The 19028-nt window shown below is 36.1% G+C and overlaps 1 protein-coding gene across 1 annotated transcript; it reads left to right on the top strand.

Annotated features, from left to right (window-relative positions):
• Window positions 1-9253: 9253 nt before the first annotated feature.
• LOC131801601 (larval cuticle protein 9-like) lies at window positions 9254-9696 on the top strand. The gene is made up of 2 exons (XM_059120416.1): window positions 9254-9332; window positions 9393-9696. Exons 1-2 carry the CDS (start codon window positions 9321-9323, stop codon window positions 9663-9665), a joined length of 285 nt encoding a protein of 94 aa, XP_058976399.1. The 5' UTR covers window positions 9254-9320; the 3' UTR covers window positions 9666-9696.
• Window positions 9697-19028: the final 9332 nt, after the last annotated feature.

Here is a 19028-nt window from a genome sequence, read left to right as displayed (position 1 = left end):
GGAAGATTCGCTTCATGTTTTATATAACACTGATTATATTGTTGTTGTAGAGAGAGAGGAAGAGAGAGTTGTGTAATCAAAGATACAGGAATAATGATTTCATAGCGATATCTACCATGATGTCATATGTTCCAGACAACTCAGTAGCATTTATGATCGCGTTCGCAAAAATAAAACTATTTCAAGAGTTAAATAATTTCCAATCAAATATCAATACTACGGGAAGAATGTTGTGACTTTGAGAATACTTCAAAATAAATCCGGATAAAACAACTTAATTGGACAAATATAGGAATCTGAACCAATCTCGACAAAAATCGGCAAAGAAATCTTACATCTTGTAACGAAAATTCTTGTTATTAAGTGTATAACACGGATTTGAAGAACTTAGATATAAAATAGGATGAAACATAAAAATGGGAGCTATAGCTAAATCTCATACTATTTGGGCTAAAGTTACACATTTTGCGAATGAAGATATACATGGGAGATAGAACTACATAAGAACCCATGTCGTTAAAATTTTACAAGAGTATTTCTTTATATTTGGCTGGAAAACCAAAGGGCTATGGTTAGGGCACTATAGCATTTAAATGCGATAAAGCAAAATATATACAATATCACATATCAAAGAAGGGGATGTAAGTTAGACAGCTTATAACTCAAGGACGGCTGGACGGATTCTGGGAACTCTCACCAATTCAAAATAGCCTTTTGGCAGAAAAGAAGAAAACATCATTTAAAGATGCTAATAACAGTAACAGTGTATATTTTTATACCCCCCACCAAAAAAGTATGGAGGGTATATTAAGTTCGTCATTCCGTTTGTAACTCATCGAAATAATCATTTTAAACCCAACAAAGTATATATATTCTTGATCAGCGTAAAATTCTAAGACGATTTAGCCCTGTCCGTATGTCTGTCCGTCTGTTGTAATCACGCTACAGTCTAAACGAATTAAGATAGGAAGCTAAAATTTTGCACAGATCTCTCTTTTGTCTGCAGGCAGGTCAAGTTCGAAGATGGGCTATATCGGTCCACGATATCGTATAGCCCCCATATAACAGTACCCCCGATACTCGGTATTTTGATGATGTTAGCCACATTTTTCAATGGAATTGTCTGAAAATCCACACAAGTAGTTCCTTGTGGGTACTTTATACCTCGGCAGAGAATTATCTATATAGGTCCACAATATCGTATGGCCTCTATATAACGGTATTCGGCATTTTGATGATTTTAGCCACATTTTTCAATGGAATTGTCGGAAATTCCACAAAAGGAGTCCTTTGTGAGCATTTTGCCCCCTTAAAAAAAATTGTTTATATAGGTCCACGATATCGTATATCCCCCATATAACTGTGCCCCCCGATATTCGGTATTTTGATGATGTTAGCCACATTTTTTAATGGAATTGTCTTAAAATCGACACAAGGAGTTCCTTGTGAGTACCTTATACGCAGACATAGATTTGTCTTTATAGGTCCACAATATCGTATATCCCCCCATATATCGGCACCTTCCTTTATTAGATATTTTAAAGATTTTAAAAGATTTTTTAATGGATTTTATTTTTTTGAAAATTTTCCAATTCGTTCCAAATGGTGGAGGGTATTCAAAGTTCGGCCCGGCCGAACTTACTGCCTTTTTACTTGTTTATGTAATATTTTGTGATATTTTTTATCGCACGAGACTTTTTCATTTTGACTTACCATTCTGAATTGTACATTTTGTAATACTTTTTCCACCTTGTGTTAGAGGTATCCTATTCAAGTTGCAATTATATCCGATCTACATGAAATTTTGCATGGGTGTAGGATAGGGTTAGGATCATTGAATGAAAAGAAAAAAATGTCGGAAATAGCATCAAATATTAGAACAAGTTTAGATTTGATCGAATTGGTCACCTTTGGCACGAATTATAGCCTTCAAACGACCAATGAAACCTTTACACGCTGCAACAATGTTGCTCTGCGGTATTTTGGTCCATTCCCGGCAAAGCGTTTGTTTGAGGTGATCGACACTATGGTATTTTTTAATGCCAAACTTGCTTTCCAAAATACTCCAGACACAGTAGTCCAACGGATAGGTATCCAGAAATTTTGGTGGCCATTGTGCGCTGGAAATGAAGCGAAGAACCTCATTTTGTAACTATTCTTGGCTGGCGCGTGCTGAGTCCTGTTGGAAAGTCTAAGGTCTGCGGTAAAAATGTTTGCGTTTTCGAACCTTTTTTTTACTTTTCGAGCCATTTCTGCTGATGTTGCTGTTGTCTTCCTTCTACTTCCTTGACGTCGGTCTACGATACCAGTATCACGGTAGCGATGGTACGAGACACAAAAGAGTTATTCACATTTAAATGCTGGAGTGCTCTAACGATAGCCACTTGTGGTATTCCAGCCAAATATAAAGAAATCACACTATCACGCTTGAATTCCATCACGATTTTTTTTATTTTTGTTTTCTGGAAAATTCTCACTAAAATGCTTTAAATATATAAAATGCTTTAAATATAAACAATATAATGAGCTTTCACTGGGATAATTTTAATAGATGTCGGGCGAGTGGCTTTGAAATGACAGCAGTCTGAAGTTGGTTGCAGTTTTTTCATCTCACCCTGTATGAATGGCAAAATTATGAAACAGAAATTATTAATCGAATGCAATAAGAAAATAGATACGATATGTTTATGGGCATTTATTTAAATTTTTCAATAGTTTGTTAGAGTTTAAACATATTTTAGATAACAAGTTTTGCGCTTCCCATTATGATTTTGCAGCAAACTGATTGTGGCTTTTTAAAAAATGCATAATGCAAATACATAAACTGTCTACAAACACTGAGTGGGCGGGCGAACATAAATTTGAAATATATTTAAATCGCATTCAAAATATGAGTCATAATTTCTATATTTTATTGAAACATAGTGCAGACAACAAAAACAAGTAATTTATTATGTATACATACATTAAATGTATTTAATAGATAATTATGTAACAACTCCATGGTAGATAAGAATTTTTGGAAAATTAAATTTATTTGCAAGTAGTAGTAACAATACCATTGCTAAATCTAATTTCTACCTCCATTTTTCAAAAGTATGCTATCAGTGCAAAAAATTGTGGCAAAGCCACATAAGGATGAATGCTCCGCTTTACATAATATTTAATTTGTATGAAAATAAGAAATTGTATATGCCAGATACAAAACTGAATTTAACAAGTAAGGAAAGGATGTTCGGGGCTGACTTTATATTACCCAAATGCAATATGCATATTTAGTACAGCTAATCGTAATGTACTAACGTTTATACAGGGTTGCCCATATTCGACGGACCCATCTGGCAACGCCATAACTTTTGACAGAGATGTCACATCGCTTAATGACATACCGCGTTTGAAGTGTCAGTCCTAGCAGATTTTTACCATGAACCAATACACGCCACGCGAAATAGTTGAAATTTACATTTAACAGAAGAAGTCAATTGTGAAAACTCAACGTGCTTTTAAAACTTAAAAAAATGTGAGAAGTGCGCCTTCTAAGAACACCATTAAGCGTTTATACGAAAAAATTTCGACTGGTAAGGCTCTTTCTAATCCGAAGAGGCGATATAAAAGTCGACCAAGGCGATCGGCGGAGAACATCCCAAAAACGCCGTTCTCAGCAGTTGGGCATGGCTCGGTCCACTTTACAACAGATTATTCGCATTGATTTGCATTTGTTCCCGTACAAAATTCAATTGACGCAAAGAATGTTGCCTGCGGACAAGCCTCGTCGATTGGAATGGGCCCAAAAGGCCCAAAGGTCCGTCGAATATGGGCAACCCTGTATTCGGAATTTATATGTAGTAAATGATGCAAAATATGATCGTTATTGATAGCGTGTTACGGCTTTAGAACGGTTTAAATTAAAAAATGGACTAACGTATAAATGTTATGTCTTAAACTTAATCGCTTTAAACCAAATTTGATGCAGATATTTTTATGTTTTCAGGCCAAAAATCATTGCAATAAAGCGCATGGTATGACCTTGAGAAGATTGAAATTTTAGTCGGCTAACACATATGGAATTTTATCTTCGAAAGACGGTAGATCACATTGCAAACTCCAAATGCCAACATGACCTTGAGAAGAGAAAATTTCGTATAAAAAATATCATCTATTTAAACTTTATATACTTGGACCTTTATGGACCGTTCCTTCCAAGAATGCTTTCCGCACGCAAACTGGCCGGACATAACCCCAATGCAATTAAGGTCCTGTTTTGTTTTGATCAGGACCCGCATAATAAAGTCCACTTCCAAAACGGATATAATCCCCATGAAGGGTATGACCGTTTGCTGTTGGGTTTATGTCCGAAAATTTTACGAACATAATCCTCAGAAGAAAACAAGGCTTTAGTTGGGTTTATTGTCTATGCTCGGATTGACCTGAAATTATGGAGGTATTTATACGCTACACCACGTAGTGGTGGTGTCTTTGTGCATGTGTTTGTTACATGGAAAAAGAATCGATATAGACTCATAGTTACTTTTGAGGATCTTCGTAGTATCACTTTCTGACACGAGTCATGCATGTCAGTTCGTCTGTCCGTGTATTTGAGATGAAAATTTCCACACAATATTTGTTTGGCCCAAGGACGAACCCTACGAACTGGTGGAAATCGGTTCAAATTTAGATATATCTCTCATTTATATCTTCAACCGATTTCGAATTAATTGTGCACTAAATGGCCAATATCAGTCTAAAAGAAATGAATTTTGGGCACGTCCGACCATATTCAGTCTAGAAGCAAATACATCAAATTTCGTGAAAATCGGTTCTAATATACTCATTGCTCCCATATATATGTTTTATCCGATTTGGTGTTTAAGTCCCTTATATTCCTAATATCCACTCCAAAAGAATGAAATTTGGTTTGGTATACATCTCGGAAATGCCCCAAAAATACCTTTGCCTAATTTTATCAAGATCGGTTCAGATTTAGGTATAGCTCACATATACTTTTATCCGATTTCAGGTTTATTGTGCACCAAATGACTAATACAAGCCCAAATGTGCAACTTCCGACCGAATTCAACCTAGAGTCATGTACTTTAAATTTGGTGAAAATCGGTTCACATATACCTATAGCTTCCATATATACGTTTCATCCGATTTGGTGCTAAAGTCCCTCACATGCGTAATTTGCACTCCACAACAATCGTATTTGATACTAGACATCAGATAAAGCTAGAAAATACCTGTGCCAAATTTTATCGAGATTTTTATATAGCTTCGATATGTATGTCTGTCCGTCTGTCTGTTGAAATCACGATACAGGCCACGTAGAGCGTCAAAATTTAGCAGAACAATTTGTATTGTGTCTAGGATGGTTGGTATTGAAAATGAGACATATCGGTCCACGTTTTGGTATAGTCCCCATATAACGGTACTTCCCGATATTCGGTATTTTGATGATTTCTGCCACATTTTTTTCACGGATTTGTCTGAAAATTGGCATTTGTAGGTCATAATAGGTCCTAGTTTGTGTGGTGGAATATTGTAGCCCCCATATAACGGTACCTCCCGATTTTTAGTATTTTTATGATTTTTGCCACATTTTTCATGGATTTGTCTAAAAAATAGTATTTGTTGGTCATAATGGGTTCTAGCTCCTGTGGCGAAACATTGCATGTAAACGTCCACGATTTGGCATAGTCCCCATATAATAGTACCTCCCGATATTCGGTATTTTGATGGTTTTTGTCACATTTGTTCACTGATTTGTCTAAAAAATGGTATTTGTTGGTCATAATTGGTTCTGGCTGCGGTGGCGAAACATGATATGTATAGGTCCACGTTTTGGAAAAGCTCCCTTATAACGGTATATTCAGATATTCGGTTTTTTAACGATTTTTGCCACATTTCTTCGCGGATTTGTCTAAAAATTGGTATTTGTGTGTCTTAATGGGTTATAGCTTTGTTGCAGAAACATTGTATGTAGAGGTTCACGTTTTTATAGCATTATATAGCAGTACCTCCCGATATTCGATATTTTTATGATTTTTGCCACATTTCCCAAGAATATGTCTAGAAATTGGTATTTGTGGGTCACAATGGGTTCTAATGTTCCCTTTCCCATAAGGTGGAAGGTCCGGCCGAACTTAATGTTTTTTTAATAGTTTAATATTATCTTAATGAAACAAGTGTTTTTCGAGCTTGAGGTCTTGAGAAAAACACATGTTTCATTAAAATATAAAAAGGTCGAATAAAAAGGAAAAACATTAAAAGTTTAATATTATCCTTATCGAAGTCATAAACTTTTTTGTTACGGGAGATCTTCAGAATACGCATAGTGGTTTAGGGTATCATATAGTCGACCCCGTCCAACGTTTGACCTTTCCCTACTGGTTTTAACATGATTGCTGCATAGTTATGCGATTCTACAAAACTGATATGTTCAAAACTACAAGAGATATCAGCACATTTTGCACCATTTTGAAAGGCAGGGGTATAGGCTATAATGTAGTAGGTAGATCTTAATTCCCAATAATAGATCCATTTTCGTTTTTTGGGAGTTTTCAAAAAGTCCAGATACAAAATTAATCATTTTTTTATTGCTCCAGAACCGGTTCAAACAACCATCATATGACCAGTTGTTGGATAGGCATTTTCATAAGCTTGAAAATCGTACCGTCAAAGGATGATACATTTTGTACATATCAATTTTCTAGAACCGAATTTTGTATTCGAACTTTCGGGTCGACTAACCGGGCAACCGGGTATTTCCCCCACGAAAAAAATTAATTTGCCATTTTAGGGTTTATGTCCGCTGTTTCTGGGGATTATGACCGATTTTTACGGAGATTATGGGAATTATTTCCTTTTTTGGGCCATAACCCCATAATGGAATGGGGATTATGTGCGTGGGGATTATGAAACGACAACTATAACGATACCAATCGATATTCTATACTCTGATAATTTAAGTCTTAATATTTAGCGAAATCGTTTTAAATTCGTATGTAGAGTTCGCCATGGGTTCTATCTTCTGTGACAGAATATGCCGGAATATGTCTACGATTTCTTACTCCTCCGGTAACTCGGCATATTTGGTATTTTAGTGATTGTAGCTACAGTTTTCAACAGAATTGTTTGAATTTTGAAATTCGCACTAAATAACAAACGCTCAAACTTAACGACACCGTTAGCTTTTTCAGACTTTTTACTAACCGATTTTACTTGCAAAAATAGAACTGGCTCGAATATTACATCCCAGTACTATTATTATTTTTTTATACCCTCCACCAAAAAAAGTATGGAGGGTATATTAAGTTCGTCATTCCGTTTGTAACTCATCGAAATAATCATTTTAGACCCAACAAAGTATATATATTCTTGACCGTCCGTCCGTCAGTCTGTCCGTCTGTTGTAATCAAGCTACAGTCTAAACGAATTAAGATAGGAAGCTAAAATTTTGCACAGATCTCTCTTTTGTCTGCAGGCAGGTCAAGTTCGAAGACGGGCTATATCGGTCCACGATATCGTATAGCCCCCATATAACGGTACCCCGATATTCGGTATTTTGATGATTTTAGCCACACTTTTCAATGGAATTGTTTGAAAATCCACACAAGTAGTTCCTTGTGGGTACTTTATACCTCGGAAGAGAATTATCTATATAGGTCTACAATATCACTTAATATCAAAAAGAATTGTCTATGTAGGTCCACGATATCGTATATCCCCCATATAACTGTACCCCCCGATATTCGGTATTTTGATGATGTTAGCCACACTTTTCAATGGAATTGTCTTAAAATCCCCACAAGTAGTTCCTTGTAAGTACTTCACCCCCTGAGGGCGAGTTGTCTATACGGGTCCACGATATCGTATATCCCCCATATAACGGCACCCCCCGATATTCGGTATTTTTATGATTTTAGCCACATTTTTCATCGGAATTGTCTGAAAGTCCACACAAGGTGTTCCTTGTGGGTACTTTATACCTCGGCAGAGAATTATCTATATAGGTCCACGATATCGTATAGCCCTCATATAACGGTACCCCCGATATTCGGTATTTTGATGTTTTTAGCCATATTTTTCAACGGAATGATCGCAAGGGGTTCTTTGTGAGCACTTTACACTTCACTACGTCCATGAAATGAGGTACGGACATTTGATGCAATATATTTATACCCTACACCACAAGGTGGTCAGGGTATTATGTCTTTGTGCAGAAGGAAACGAGATAGACACATAGTTCCTTTTGATGATCTGCATAGAATCACATTCTGAGTCGATTTATTGCACGATCCAGATGAAATTTTGCACAGATCATTTGTTGGGCCCAAGGACGAACCCTATTGAAATTGGAGATAATCGGTCAAAATTTAGATATAGCTCCCATATATATCTTCGTCCGATTTGCCTTTTATTGTGCACCAAACGTGTAATATCAGCCCGAATTGTATGGAATTTTGCATATACGCCCAAATTAGGCCTGAAAATATGTATGCCAAATTTGATCGAAATCGGTTCAGATATAGCTATAGTTCCCATATATATTGTTCATCGGTTTTGTTATTTTTGTCCACCGCCGCCGTAATATGCACTCCGTAACAACGATATTCAGGGAAATATATCAAATATAGCTCAGAAATATCTTTGCCAAATTTTATCGAGACCGGTTCAGATTTGAATATAGCTCCCATATATATCTTTATCCGATTTCAAATTAATTGTGCACCAAATGGGCAATACAATTCCGAATTTAAAAGATACAAATGCTTCGCCATGTTTAGTCCTTTGAACTTTAAATTATAATTATAATCATGGCGTGTATGATTGAATTCTCCCATAAATTGGCAAAGTGGTGTAGGGTATCATAAAGTCGGCCCCGCCCGACTTTAAAACTTTCTTTACTGGTTCAACATTACGGTTTAAATAACCGATTTTCAAAATATGTATAATATTCGATATGTAACATAGCATACCTTACCATAAATTAATCAACTAACCAGGTTTGAAAACGAAACATTTTTCTCAATAGGAATTTCCTTGTTTCAGTAAGGATTTCATAAATAGATATTGGAATGCAAGTGCATGCATGAATTGACAAAACATGACAGACACATGTGCATTTTCTAAAGAACTTAATTAAAAACTAGAAAACTATTCCAAAAATAACTGTTACCGACACACTAAATCAAATTTCACATTCCGGTTTCGCTATCACTTTCAGACTTGAACTACTCCACGAATTTCCCATATAAATGCAGATTTCAGTTTTAGATTAATCAGTTCAAATTTCACTTGAGAACCAAACTGGAATCAAAATGAAATTCTCCGTGAGTATTGGGTGGAGAAACACTTTCTAAATAAACTTTAAATAACCAATTGTTCTACAGATTGTTCTCCTTGCCTGCCTTTTCGCCGTTGCCTTCGCCAACGAAGAAGCTGATGTTGTCAAAGAATTCCGTGAAGTCAACACGGAGGACTTTAAATATGGCTACGAATTGACCAACAAAATCCGTGCTTTCCAAGAAGGCCATTTGGAGGGTGAGAAGACCTGGTTGGTCAAGGGTGAATTTGAATTCGTCACCAAGGATGGCAAACACGTCAAAGTGACCTACACCGCCGATGACTACGGTTACCATCCCAAAGTAGAACATTCCGAATAAGAATGTAGCATATTGTCTGTTAATAAATTAGTACATCAATTTTTTTAGAAAATTACCTGAAAATGTCTTTAATTTAAATAATAATTGGTTTGGCGGCCAATATCAGAGTAGGTACAGTAGTTTTAATCGACCCTCATCGTGTGGTCAAATTTGCCTGTCCCGGCCGAATATAAAAATGAAACAAGTAAAAAAGCAGTAAGTTCGACCGGGCCGATCTTTGAATACCGTCCATCATTTGGAACGGTTTTTTCAATTTTCCAAAAAAATAAAATCCGTAAAAAAATCTGTTACAATCTTATGATACCCTACACCACTTTGCTAATTTAGCAGAGCTGCGCATAACAAGTAAAAGTATTTATGGGAGAATTCAATCATACACGCTATGATTATAATTATAATTTAAAGTTCAAAGGACTAAATATGCCGAAGCATTTGTATGTTTAAATTCGGACTCGTATTGCCCATTTGGTGCGCAATTAATTTGAAATAGGATAAAAATATATATGGGAGCTATATCCAAATCGGAACCGATCTCGATAAAATTTGGCAAAGATATTTCTGAGCTCTATTTGATATATTTCCCTGAATATCGTTGTTACGGAGTGCATATTACGGCTGTGGGTAACAAATATGTCAAATCGGATGAACAATATATATGGGAGCTATAGCTATATCTGAACCGATCTTCACCAAATTTGACATACTAGCTTCTAGACTCAATTCAATCGTAAGTGCCAAATTTCATCCATTTCGGACAAATATTAGACGTTTGGTGCACAACCAAAGGTAAATCGGACGAAGTTATATATGGGAGCTATATCGAAATCTGAACCGATCTCGATAAAATTTAACATATGTATTTCTGAGCTGTATTTGATATATTTCCCCAAATATTGTTGTTACAGAGTGCATATTACGGCAGCGGAGGACAAAAATAACAAATCGGATGAACAATATATATGGGAGCTATAGCTATATCTGAACCGATTTCGATCAAATTAGGCATATTCTGATCGTACGTGCAAAATTCCATACTATTCGGACTGATATTACACGTTTGGTGCACAATAAAAGGCAAATCGGACGAAGATATATATGGGAGCTGTATCTAAATTTTGACCGATTATCTCCAATTTCAATAGGGTTCGTCCTTGGGCCAAATAAATGATTTGTGCAAAATTTCATCTGGATAGGGCAATAAATGCGAACTGTACTTTGTTTACAAAAATACATGGACAGACGGACGGACGGACATGCATAAATCGACTCAGAATGTGATTCTATGCAGATCATCAAAAGGAACTACGGGTCTATCTCGTTTCCTTTTGCCTGTTACAAACAAATGCACAAAGACATAATATCCTGACCACCCTGTGGTGTAGGGTATAAATACCGAATGTAGCCGCTATATTAGGGTATATATGAGTAGCTAAAATCATCAAAATTCCGGATATAGGGGTACCATTACATTGGGGCTATTCGAAGACGTGGACCTGCACAGACAATTTTCTGTTTTAGGCTGTAGTGTCCATTTCAAGCTTCACATACCAAATTTGAACAATTCCGCTAAATAATGTTGCTAAACTATGGGTCTATCTCGTTTCCTTCTCGATATTACAAACAAATGCACAAAGACATAATACCCTGACCACCTTGTGGTGTAGGGTATAAAAATTAAAAAATTATGTCATTTTACTTTTTGCATTTTTTCTTCTCACCCTGTATATTAAAGAAGGGGATGTTAGTTATTCCGCATATAACTTTAGAATGGCATTTTGGCAGAAAAGAATAAAATCCAGGAGAATCGCATAAAAAATGCCAATAAAAAACGTGAAAAATATTCAAGATCTTTACGAAATTTTGCAATGTTGTAAGTTATGATCAGAATAAAAATCTCTAGTTGTGGAATATGCTCGCAAAATATTTAGGGCTTAAAAATAAACCAAACCTTAAAAATTGTATATCTTTCGCAGTTGCCATACAATTTCCAACTAAGAATCAATAGACATGGAATTTGTTATGAATTTTTACTTTAGAAGGCTTGGCATTTTGGATAGTCATCGGATAGTATTTAGCTGATGAATTGGACTACAATTTTCTGTGAAAATTATAAAAGTTTCCGAAATTACAAATACATGAAAGGCTCATCTTTGATCTTTATATTGACAAATAAAGCCAAATATCGGAGATAAGGGAAATTATATAGATTGCTATTAACCCGGCATAGGGCAAATGCTGCGAAGATTTGCATGACCTGGTAGTTTCGGTCAAAAGCCATATAAAACTTTTGCAGAACTATGTGATATTATTCCAAGAATGAAATGAAAATCAAATTTTCAATATGCATTGAAATAAATTTTTTAATGTGAAATTTTTACTCAATTCGCTAAAGCGATTTAATGAAATATCGATTCTTTTTTAGATATAGTATATATATTAGTTCCTGATTAATGATGATTTTTAGAAATGAAAAATACCGAATATCGGAAGGTACCCTTATATAAGACTATAGTAAAACGGGGAACTATACACTATATTCAGCCACCAGAAATAGAACCAGTTATAGACTCTTAATACTAAAATTTGAAGCAATTATGTTTATGAATGGAGCTAAAATCATCAAAATATCGAACATTGGGGGTACTGTTATATGGACGTTACAGGAGTACGTGGAACTAAACAGAAAGTGTTCCACAAACGGAGGTGGAACCCGTGACATACAATAACTTATTTGGAACAGTTCCGTGAACAAATGTGACTAAAATCATTAAAATACCGGATTTCGGAGGTACCATTATATGGGGGCTATACGAAAAAAAATACCGACATATCCCATTTTCAATACCAACCATGCACAATACCAACTATTGAGCCAAATTTAAAAGCTCTACGTCAGTTAATGTGGACATAATGATTTCAACAGGCGGACGGACAGACATACAGACTGAAACTGTTAAATCGACTTAGGATTTTATGATGATCATGATAATGGGTATACGACGAATATTAAGAGGTTTTAAAAAGGGAAGAACAAATTTAATATTTCCTCCTTTCCAAGGTGGAGGGTATAAAATAGATTCAGTGGAAGGTAGATCGGTGCGGTCCATTATATGCATTAAGACTTCTTCTACATATTTTGGCCAACGAATGTCTGCACCCAAAAATAACCAAGAATTATTGTATGTTTAGGTTACGGAGCCACAGATGTTTCGAAGTCTTTCTATTACGGTGGAGTGTATCAAGATAACTGATGTCTGTTATATCTGCCACAAGCTTTTATACTTGCAAAACGTGTACGTGATTGTTGCATTGGCCAACCGGTTAAAATTAAATGCAATTGCTATTATTAACTATGAATTTAATAAGATAATATTTATTTTCGTTTCTTTGAATTTACAATGCCTATATATTTCGAGCACGTTTCGGATGACCTAACAAACAAATTATCATTAAAATTCAATAAAATGGTAAATGTTTTAAGACGTTGTGCCGTAAACGAGGATAAAGTCCATATCATATAGTTGGTTGCTCCAATAAGTTATTGTAACTAAAGGTTTCGTGGGAGGGAGGGAGAAAAGTTGCGACAAAATGCAATTGTTTCAATAATTACAAGAAAGTTAAATAATAAAATTATGGCTAAAATAAATGACACGTGCATCCGTTTTTATACCCTCCACCATACATAGTATGGAGGGTTATTAAGTTCGTCATTCCGTTTTTAACTAATCGAAATAATAATTTTAGACCCAACAAAGTATATATATTCTTGATCATAGAACAGTGTTGGCTTGTTTGTTCGGGATACCGTAGTATTTTGTTGTTGCAAAATGGCCAGGCTTTATCCCTTTTTTGTTGTTTTTATAAAAACAACGTTTGTTTATTAGTGGAGAACGATGATAATGTTTACCAGGGGGTAAGGCAGGGAATACCTAGGTTTCGGAAAGAGCCACCAATCCTCATCAGTTCCCTTGTTTTTTGTCTGGGATATTCTCGCCAGATGTTATTTTAAAAATAACTTATATGACAAAAAACATTTTTTACCCAAGTGACGAGATCGTAAGCTCAATAGAAGAGGAACCAAAGAATTAAATCACAAGTAAAAAAGTAGTAAGTTCGGCCGGGCCGAACTTTGAATACCCTCCACCATTTGGAACGAATTAGAAAATTTTCAAAAAAAATAAAATCCATTAAAAATTCTTTTAAAATCTTTAAAATATTTAACATTGGGAGGTGTATATGGAGGGATACACGATATTGTGGACCTATAAAGACAAATCTATTTCTCCTTGTGTAGATTTTCAGATAATTCATTAGAAAAAGTGGCTAAAATCATCAAAATGCCGAATATAGGGGAGTGCCGTTATATGGGGGATATACGATATCTGACCTGTATAGACAATTCTCTCTCAGGGGATAAAGTACTCACAAGGAACTACTTGTGTGGAATATCTGACAAATCCATTAAAAAATGGGCTAAAATCCTCAAAATACCGAATAGCGGGGGGTACCGTTATATGGGGGATATACGATATCGTGGACCTGTATAGACAACTCTCTCAGGGGATAAAGTACTCACAAGGGAATCCTTTTGTGGAATTTCAGACAATTCCATTGAAAAATGTGGCTAAAGTCATCAAAATACCGAATACCGTGGGGGTACCGTTATATGGGCGCTATACGATATTGTGGACCTATATAGATGCATAAAGTACCTACAAGGAACTACTTGTGTGGATTTTCAGACAATTCCATTGAAAAATGTGGCTAACATCATCAAAATACCTACTATCGGGGGTACCATTATATGGGGCCTATACGATATCGTAGACCGATATAGCCCATCTTCGAACTTGACCTGCCTGCAGACAAAAGAGAGATATGTGCTAAATTTTAGCTTCCTATCTTAATTCGTTTAGACTGTAGCGTGATTACAACAGACGGACAGACGGACGGATAGGGCTCTAGGGACTAGGGCTAGGGATAGGGCTCGTCTTAGAATTTTACGCTTGTTGTAATTTTTGTTTTCTTCCGCAACATCAGCAGAAATGGTTCAAAATGGCTCGAGAGACGCAATATTCCATTCGGCAAATATTGAAAAATGAGCTCGGGGTAGAGCCATTGATATTCCAAAAAGTGCAAGAACTTACACCGCAACAGAAAGAAAATACCCTCAAAGAGCTAAAGAGTTGCTTGCCTTGGCCGAAAGTGGCGAACTGCCGAATTTGGTTTTCTCCGATGAGAAAACATTCGTTGTCCAGTAGTTTGTAAACAAACAAATTTACTTGCCCAAGAGGTTAGCTGAAAATGTGCACCTTCGGTTGGCCACCGGAACTCAAGCGCCGGCCATGGTGATGGTGTGGGCCGCCATTACAGCCGATGTTTGCTCTCCGCTCGTATTAATCGACCGTGGCATCAGAATAAATGCCGAACATTATCGCAAAAATATTCTGGAGGGTGTATTAAAGCCTTGGCACGCACACATTTTGGTCGCAGACCGTGGACATTTCAACAGGACTCAGCACCATCGCACTCAGCACCGTCACCCAAGAATGGTTACAAAATGAGGTTCCTCGCTTCATTTCCAACCAACAATAGCCATTTTGGAACTAAAAAACAGTGTCGATCGCCTCAAGCAAGCCCTTTGTCGAGAATGGGCCAAAATACCACAGGGCAACATTCGGGCAGCATGTGACGGTTTCATTGGCCGTTTGAAGGCCATAATTCGTGCCAAAGGTGACCAGTTTGAACAAATCTAAACGTATTCTAACATTTGATGCTCTTTCTAAAATGTTTTGCTTTCATTCAATAAAATTAAAAAAAAAATTAAATATTATGACGTTTGACTTTTTGCAGTTTATTGTCTCACCCTGTATGTACGATTGTAATAAAATTAGAAATGTGTGGCAGTATTTGGTACAAAAATAAATTTGACAAAATATATTGAAATCGGTTAAGATTTGGATGTAGCTTCCATATATATTTCGGCTGATTTCATGTATTTTGTGCACCAAATACAATATATGTCCGATTCCAATGAAATTCCGAATGTGTGGTGGAAATTGTTAAAAAACCAGTAAAGAAAGTCTTAAAGTCGGGCGGGGCCGACTTTATGATACCCTACACCACTTTGCTAATTAAGTAGAGCTCACCATAACAATTAAAAGTTTTTATGGGAGAATTCAATCATACACGCTATGATTATAATTATAATTTAAACTTCAAAGTACTAAATATGCCGAAGCATTTGTATCTTTTAAATTCGGAATTGTATTGCCCATTTGGTGCACAATTAATTTGAAATCAGATAAAGATATATATGGGAGCTATATCCAAATCTGAACCGATCTCGATAAAATTTAGCAAATGTATTTCTGAGCTGTATTTGATATATTTCCCCAAATATTGTTGTTGCATAGTGCATATTACGGCGGCGGTGGACAAAAATAACAAATCGGATGAACAATATATATGGGAGCTATAGCTATATCTGAACCGATTTCTATCAAATTCGGCATACATATTTCTAGGTCTAATTTGGATGTATATGCAAAATTCCATAAAATTCGGGCTGATATTACACGTTTGGTGGACAATAAAAGGCAAATCGGACGAAGATATATATGGGAGCTATATCTAAGTTTTGACCGATTATCTCCAATTTCAATAGGGTTCGTCCTTGGGCCAAACAAAAGATCTTCGCAAAATTTCATCTGGATCGGTCAATAAATGCGACCTGTACTTTGTTTACAAAAATACATGGACAGACGGACAGACGGACGGACAGACTGACGGACGGACATGCATAAATCGACTCAGAATGTGATTCCATGCAGATCATCAAAAGGAACTATGGGTCTATCTCGTTTCCTTCTGCCTGTTACAAACAAATGCACAAAGACATAATACCCTGACCACCTTGTGGTGTAGGGTATAATTAGTTTATGGCCATGACTGCCGAAATAGCTTATATCAGCAGGTACAAATGGACCAGCATTGAAATATACTGCAACCCTAAATTCGAATTGCTGGTGGAACACTTGGGCATCACACCGATGAATTGTTTTACCCTTCCATGTGTTAAGATGGGTACATAAAGTGTTAATATGTTTCTGATATAACTGCGATTGGAAGATCCATTTTTATACCCTACACCACATAGTGGTAAGGGTATTATGTCTTTGTGCATTTGTTTGTAACATGGAGAAGGAAACGAGATAGACCCATAGTTACTTTTGAGAACCTTCATAGAATCACTTTCTGAGTCGATTTATGCATGTCCGTCCGTCTGTCCGTCCGTCCGTCCGTCCGTCCGTTCGTCTGTCCATGTATTCTTGTGAACAAAACGCAGGTCGCATTTATTATCCGATTGAGATGAAATTTTCCAAACAATAATTTTTTGGCCCAAGGACGAACCCTATTGAAATTGGTGAGAATCGGATCAAATTTAGATATAGCTCCCATATATATCTTCATCCGATTTCGGGTTAAATGAGCACCAAATGTCCACTATCAGTCCAAATTACCTGAATTTTGGCACACCCAACCGGGTTCGGCCTAGAAGCAAGTATATCAAATTTGGAGAAAATCGGTTCAGATATAGCTATAGCTCCCATATATATCTTTCATCCGATTTGATCTTTAAGTCCCTCACATTCCTACTATGCACTCCACAACCGTGATATTTGGAACCAGGTATTAGATGGAGCACAGAAATAGCTGTTTTAAATTTTATCGAAATCGGTTCAGATTTGGATATAGCTCCCATGTATATCTTCATCCGATTTCGGGTTAATTGACCACCAAATGGCCAATATCAGCCCAAATGGCCCGAATTTTGGCACATGTGACCGAGATTAGCCTTAAAGTAAATACAACAAATTTGGAGAAAATCGGTTCAGATTTGGATATAGCTCCCATATATATCTTCATCCGATTTCGGGTTAATTGTGCTCCAAATGGCCGATATAAGCCCAAATGGACTGAATTTTAGTACATCGGACCAAATTCAGCCTAGAAGCAAGTATATCAAATTTAGTGAAAATCGGTTCAGATATAGCTCTAGCTCCATATATATGTTTCATCCGATTTGCTCTTTAAGTCCCTTACATTCGTAATATACTCTACACAGGAATGATATTTGGTACCAGATATCAGATAAAGCCCAAAAATAGTCGATTTTGATTTTATAAAAATCTGTTCAGATTTGTATATAATATAGCATAGCATACTCTTCACAGGAATGTTATTTGGTACCAGATATCAGATAAAGCCCAAAAGTAGTCGCTTTTAATTTTTTCAAAATCTGTTCTGATTTGGATATAGCACCCATATGTATCTTCATTCGATTTCGAGTTAATTGTGCAACAAATCGCCAAAATCAACCGAAATGGCATGAATTTTGGCATATCTGGCCAAATTCAGCCTAGAAGCAAGGACACCAATTTTAGTAAAAGTCGTTTCAGATATAGCTATAGCTCCCAAATATATCTTCATCCGATTTCGGATTAAATGTGCAGCAAATGGCTAATATTGGTACATCAAATTTAGTGAAAATCGGTCGGATACAGCTATAGCTCCTATATATACCTTTCATCCGATTTGTACTTTAAGTCCCTCAAATTCGAAAAATGTACGATACAAGAATAATATTTGGTATCAGATGCAGCCAAGAAATATCTTCTTTTTCAGTTTTACAAATATCGGTTCAGATTTGGATATACCTCCTATATATATCTTCATCCAATTTCGTGTTGATTGCGCACCAAATGTCCAATATCAGCTCAAATGTCCTGGGTTTTGGCAAATCTGACCGAATTCAGCCTAGAATCAAATACATCAAACTTGGTGAAAATCGGTTCAGATATAGCTATAGTTCGTAAAATGCACGATAGAATTAGATAGATTTTGATTTTGTACCAAATATCTCATAGAGCTCTGAAATGCTCTGTATAAACCTTTTTACGAGAGCTCTACCAAATATGCATAGTGGTGTAGGGTATCATATAGTCGGCCCCGCCCGACTTTTGAGCTTTCCTTACTGGTTTCTTATAAATTTATTTCAATCTATTATATAATCTCACAACAAACATATCCACCTAAATCGTTTTAACATAAAATAACCATAAATTTCATCCTGCTTCCAGAAATGTATAATCAAATTGAATGCATTCTAGCGCCAAATAATTAACTCGATGATAGACATTGGCTGGTGCCTTTGTGAAATTCCCATTGTTTGGCAAGTTTTACTGTGGAGGAGAATTGAGTTAATTATTATTTATAGTAGCTGCAAAAGGAATATCTCTGCGGACAGCTTATTGGGAATAAATTTGCCTAAATTTCGAAAACTGGCTGCAACTACAACTA

The sequence above is a fragment of the Musca domestica genome, unplaced genomic scaffold, assembly GCF_030504385.1.
Source record: "Musca domestica strain aabys unplaced genomic scaffold, Musca_domestica.polishedcontigs.V.1.1 17, whole genome shotgun sequence".
Classification (NCBI taxonomy): Eukaryota; Metazoa; Arthropoda; class Insecta; order Diptera; family Muscidae; genus Musca; species Musca domestica.
This window is presented reverse-complemented; position numbering and strand designations above follow the sequence as displayed.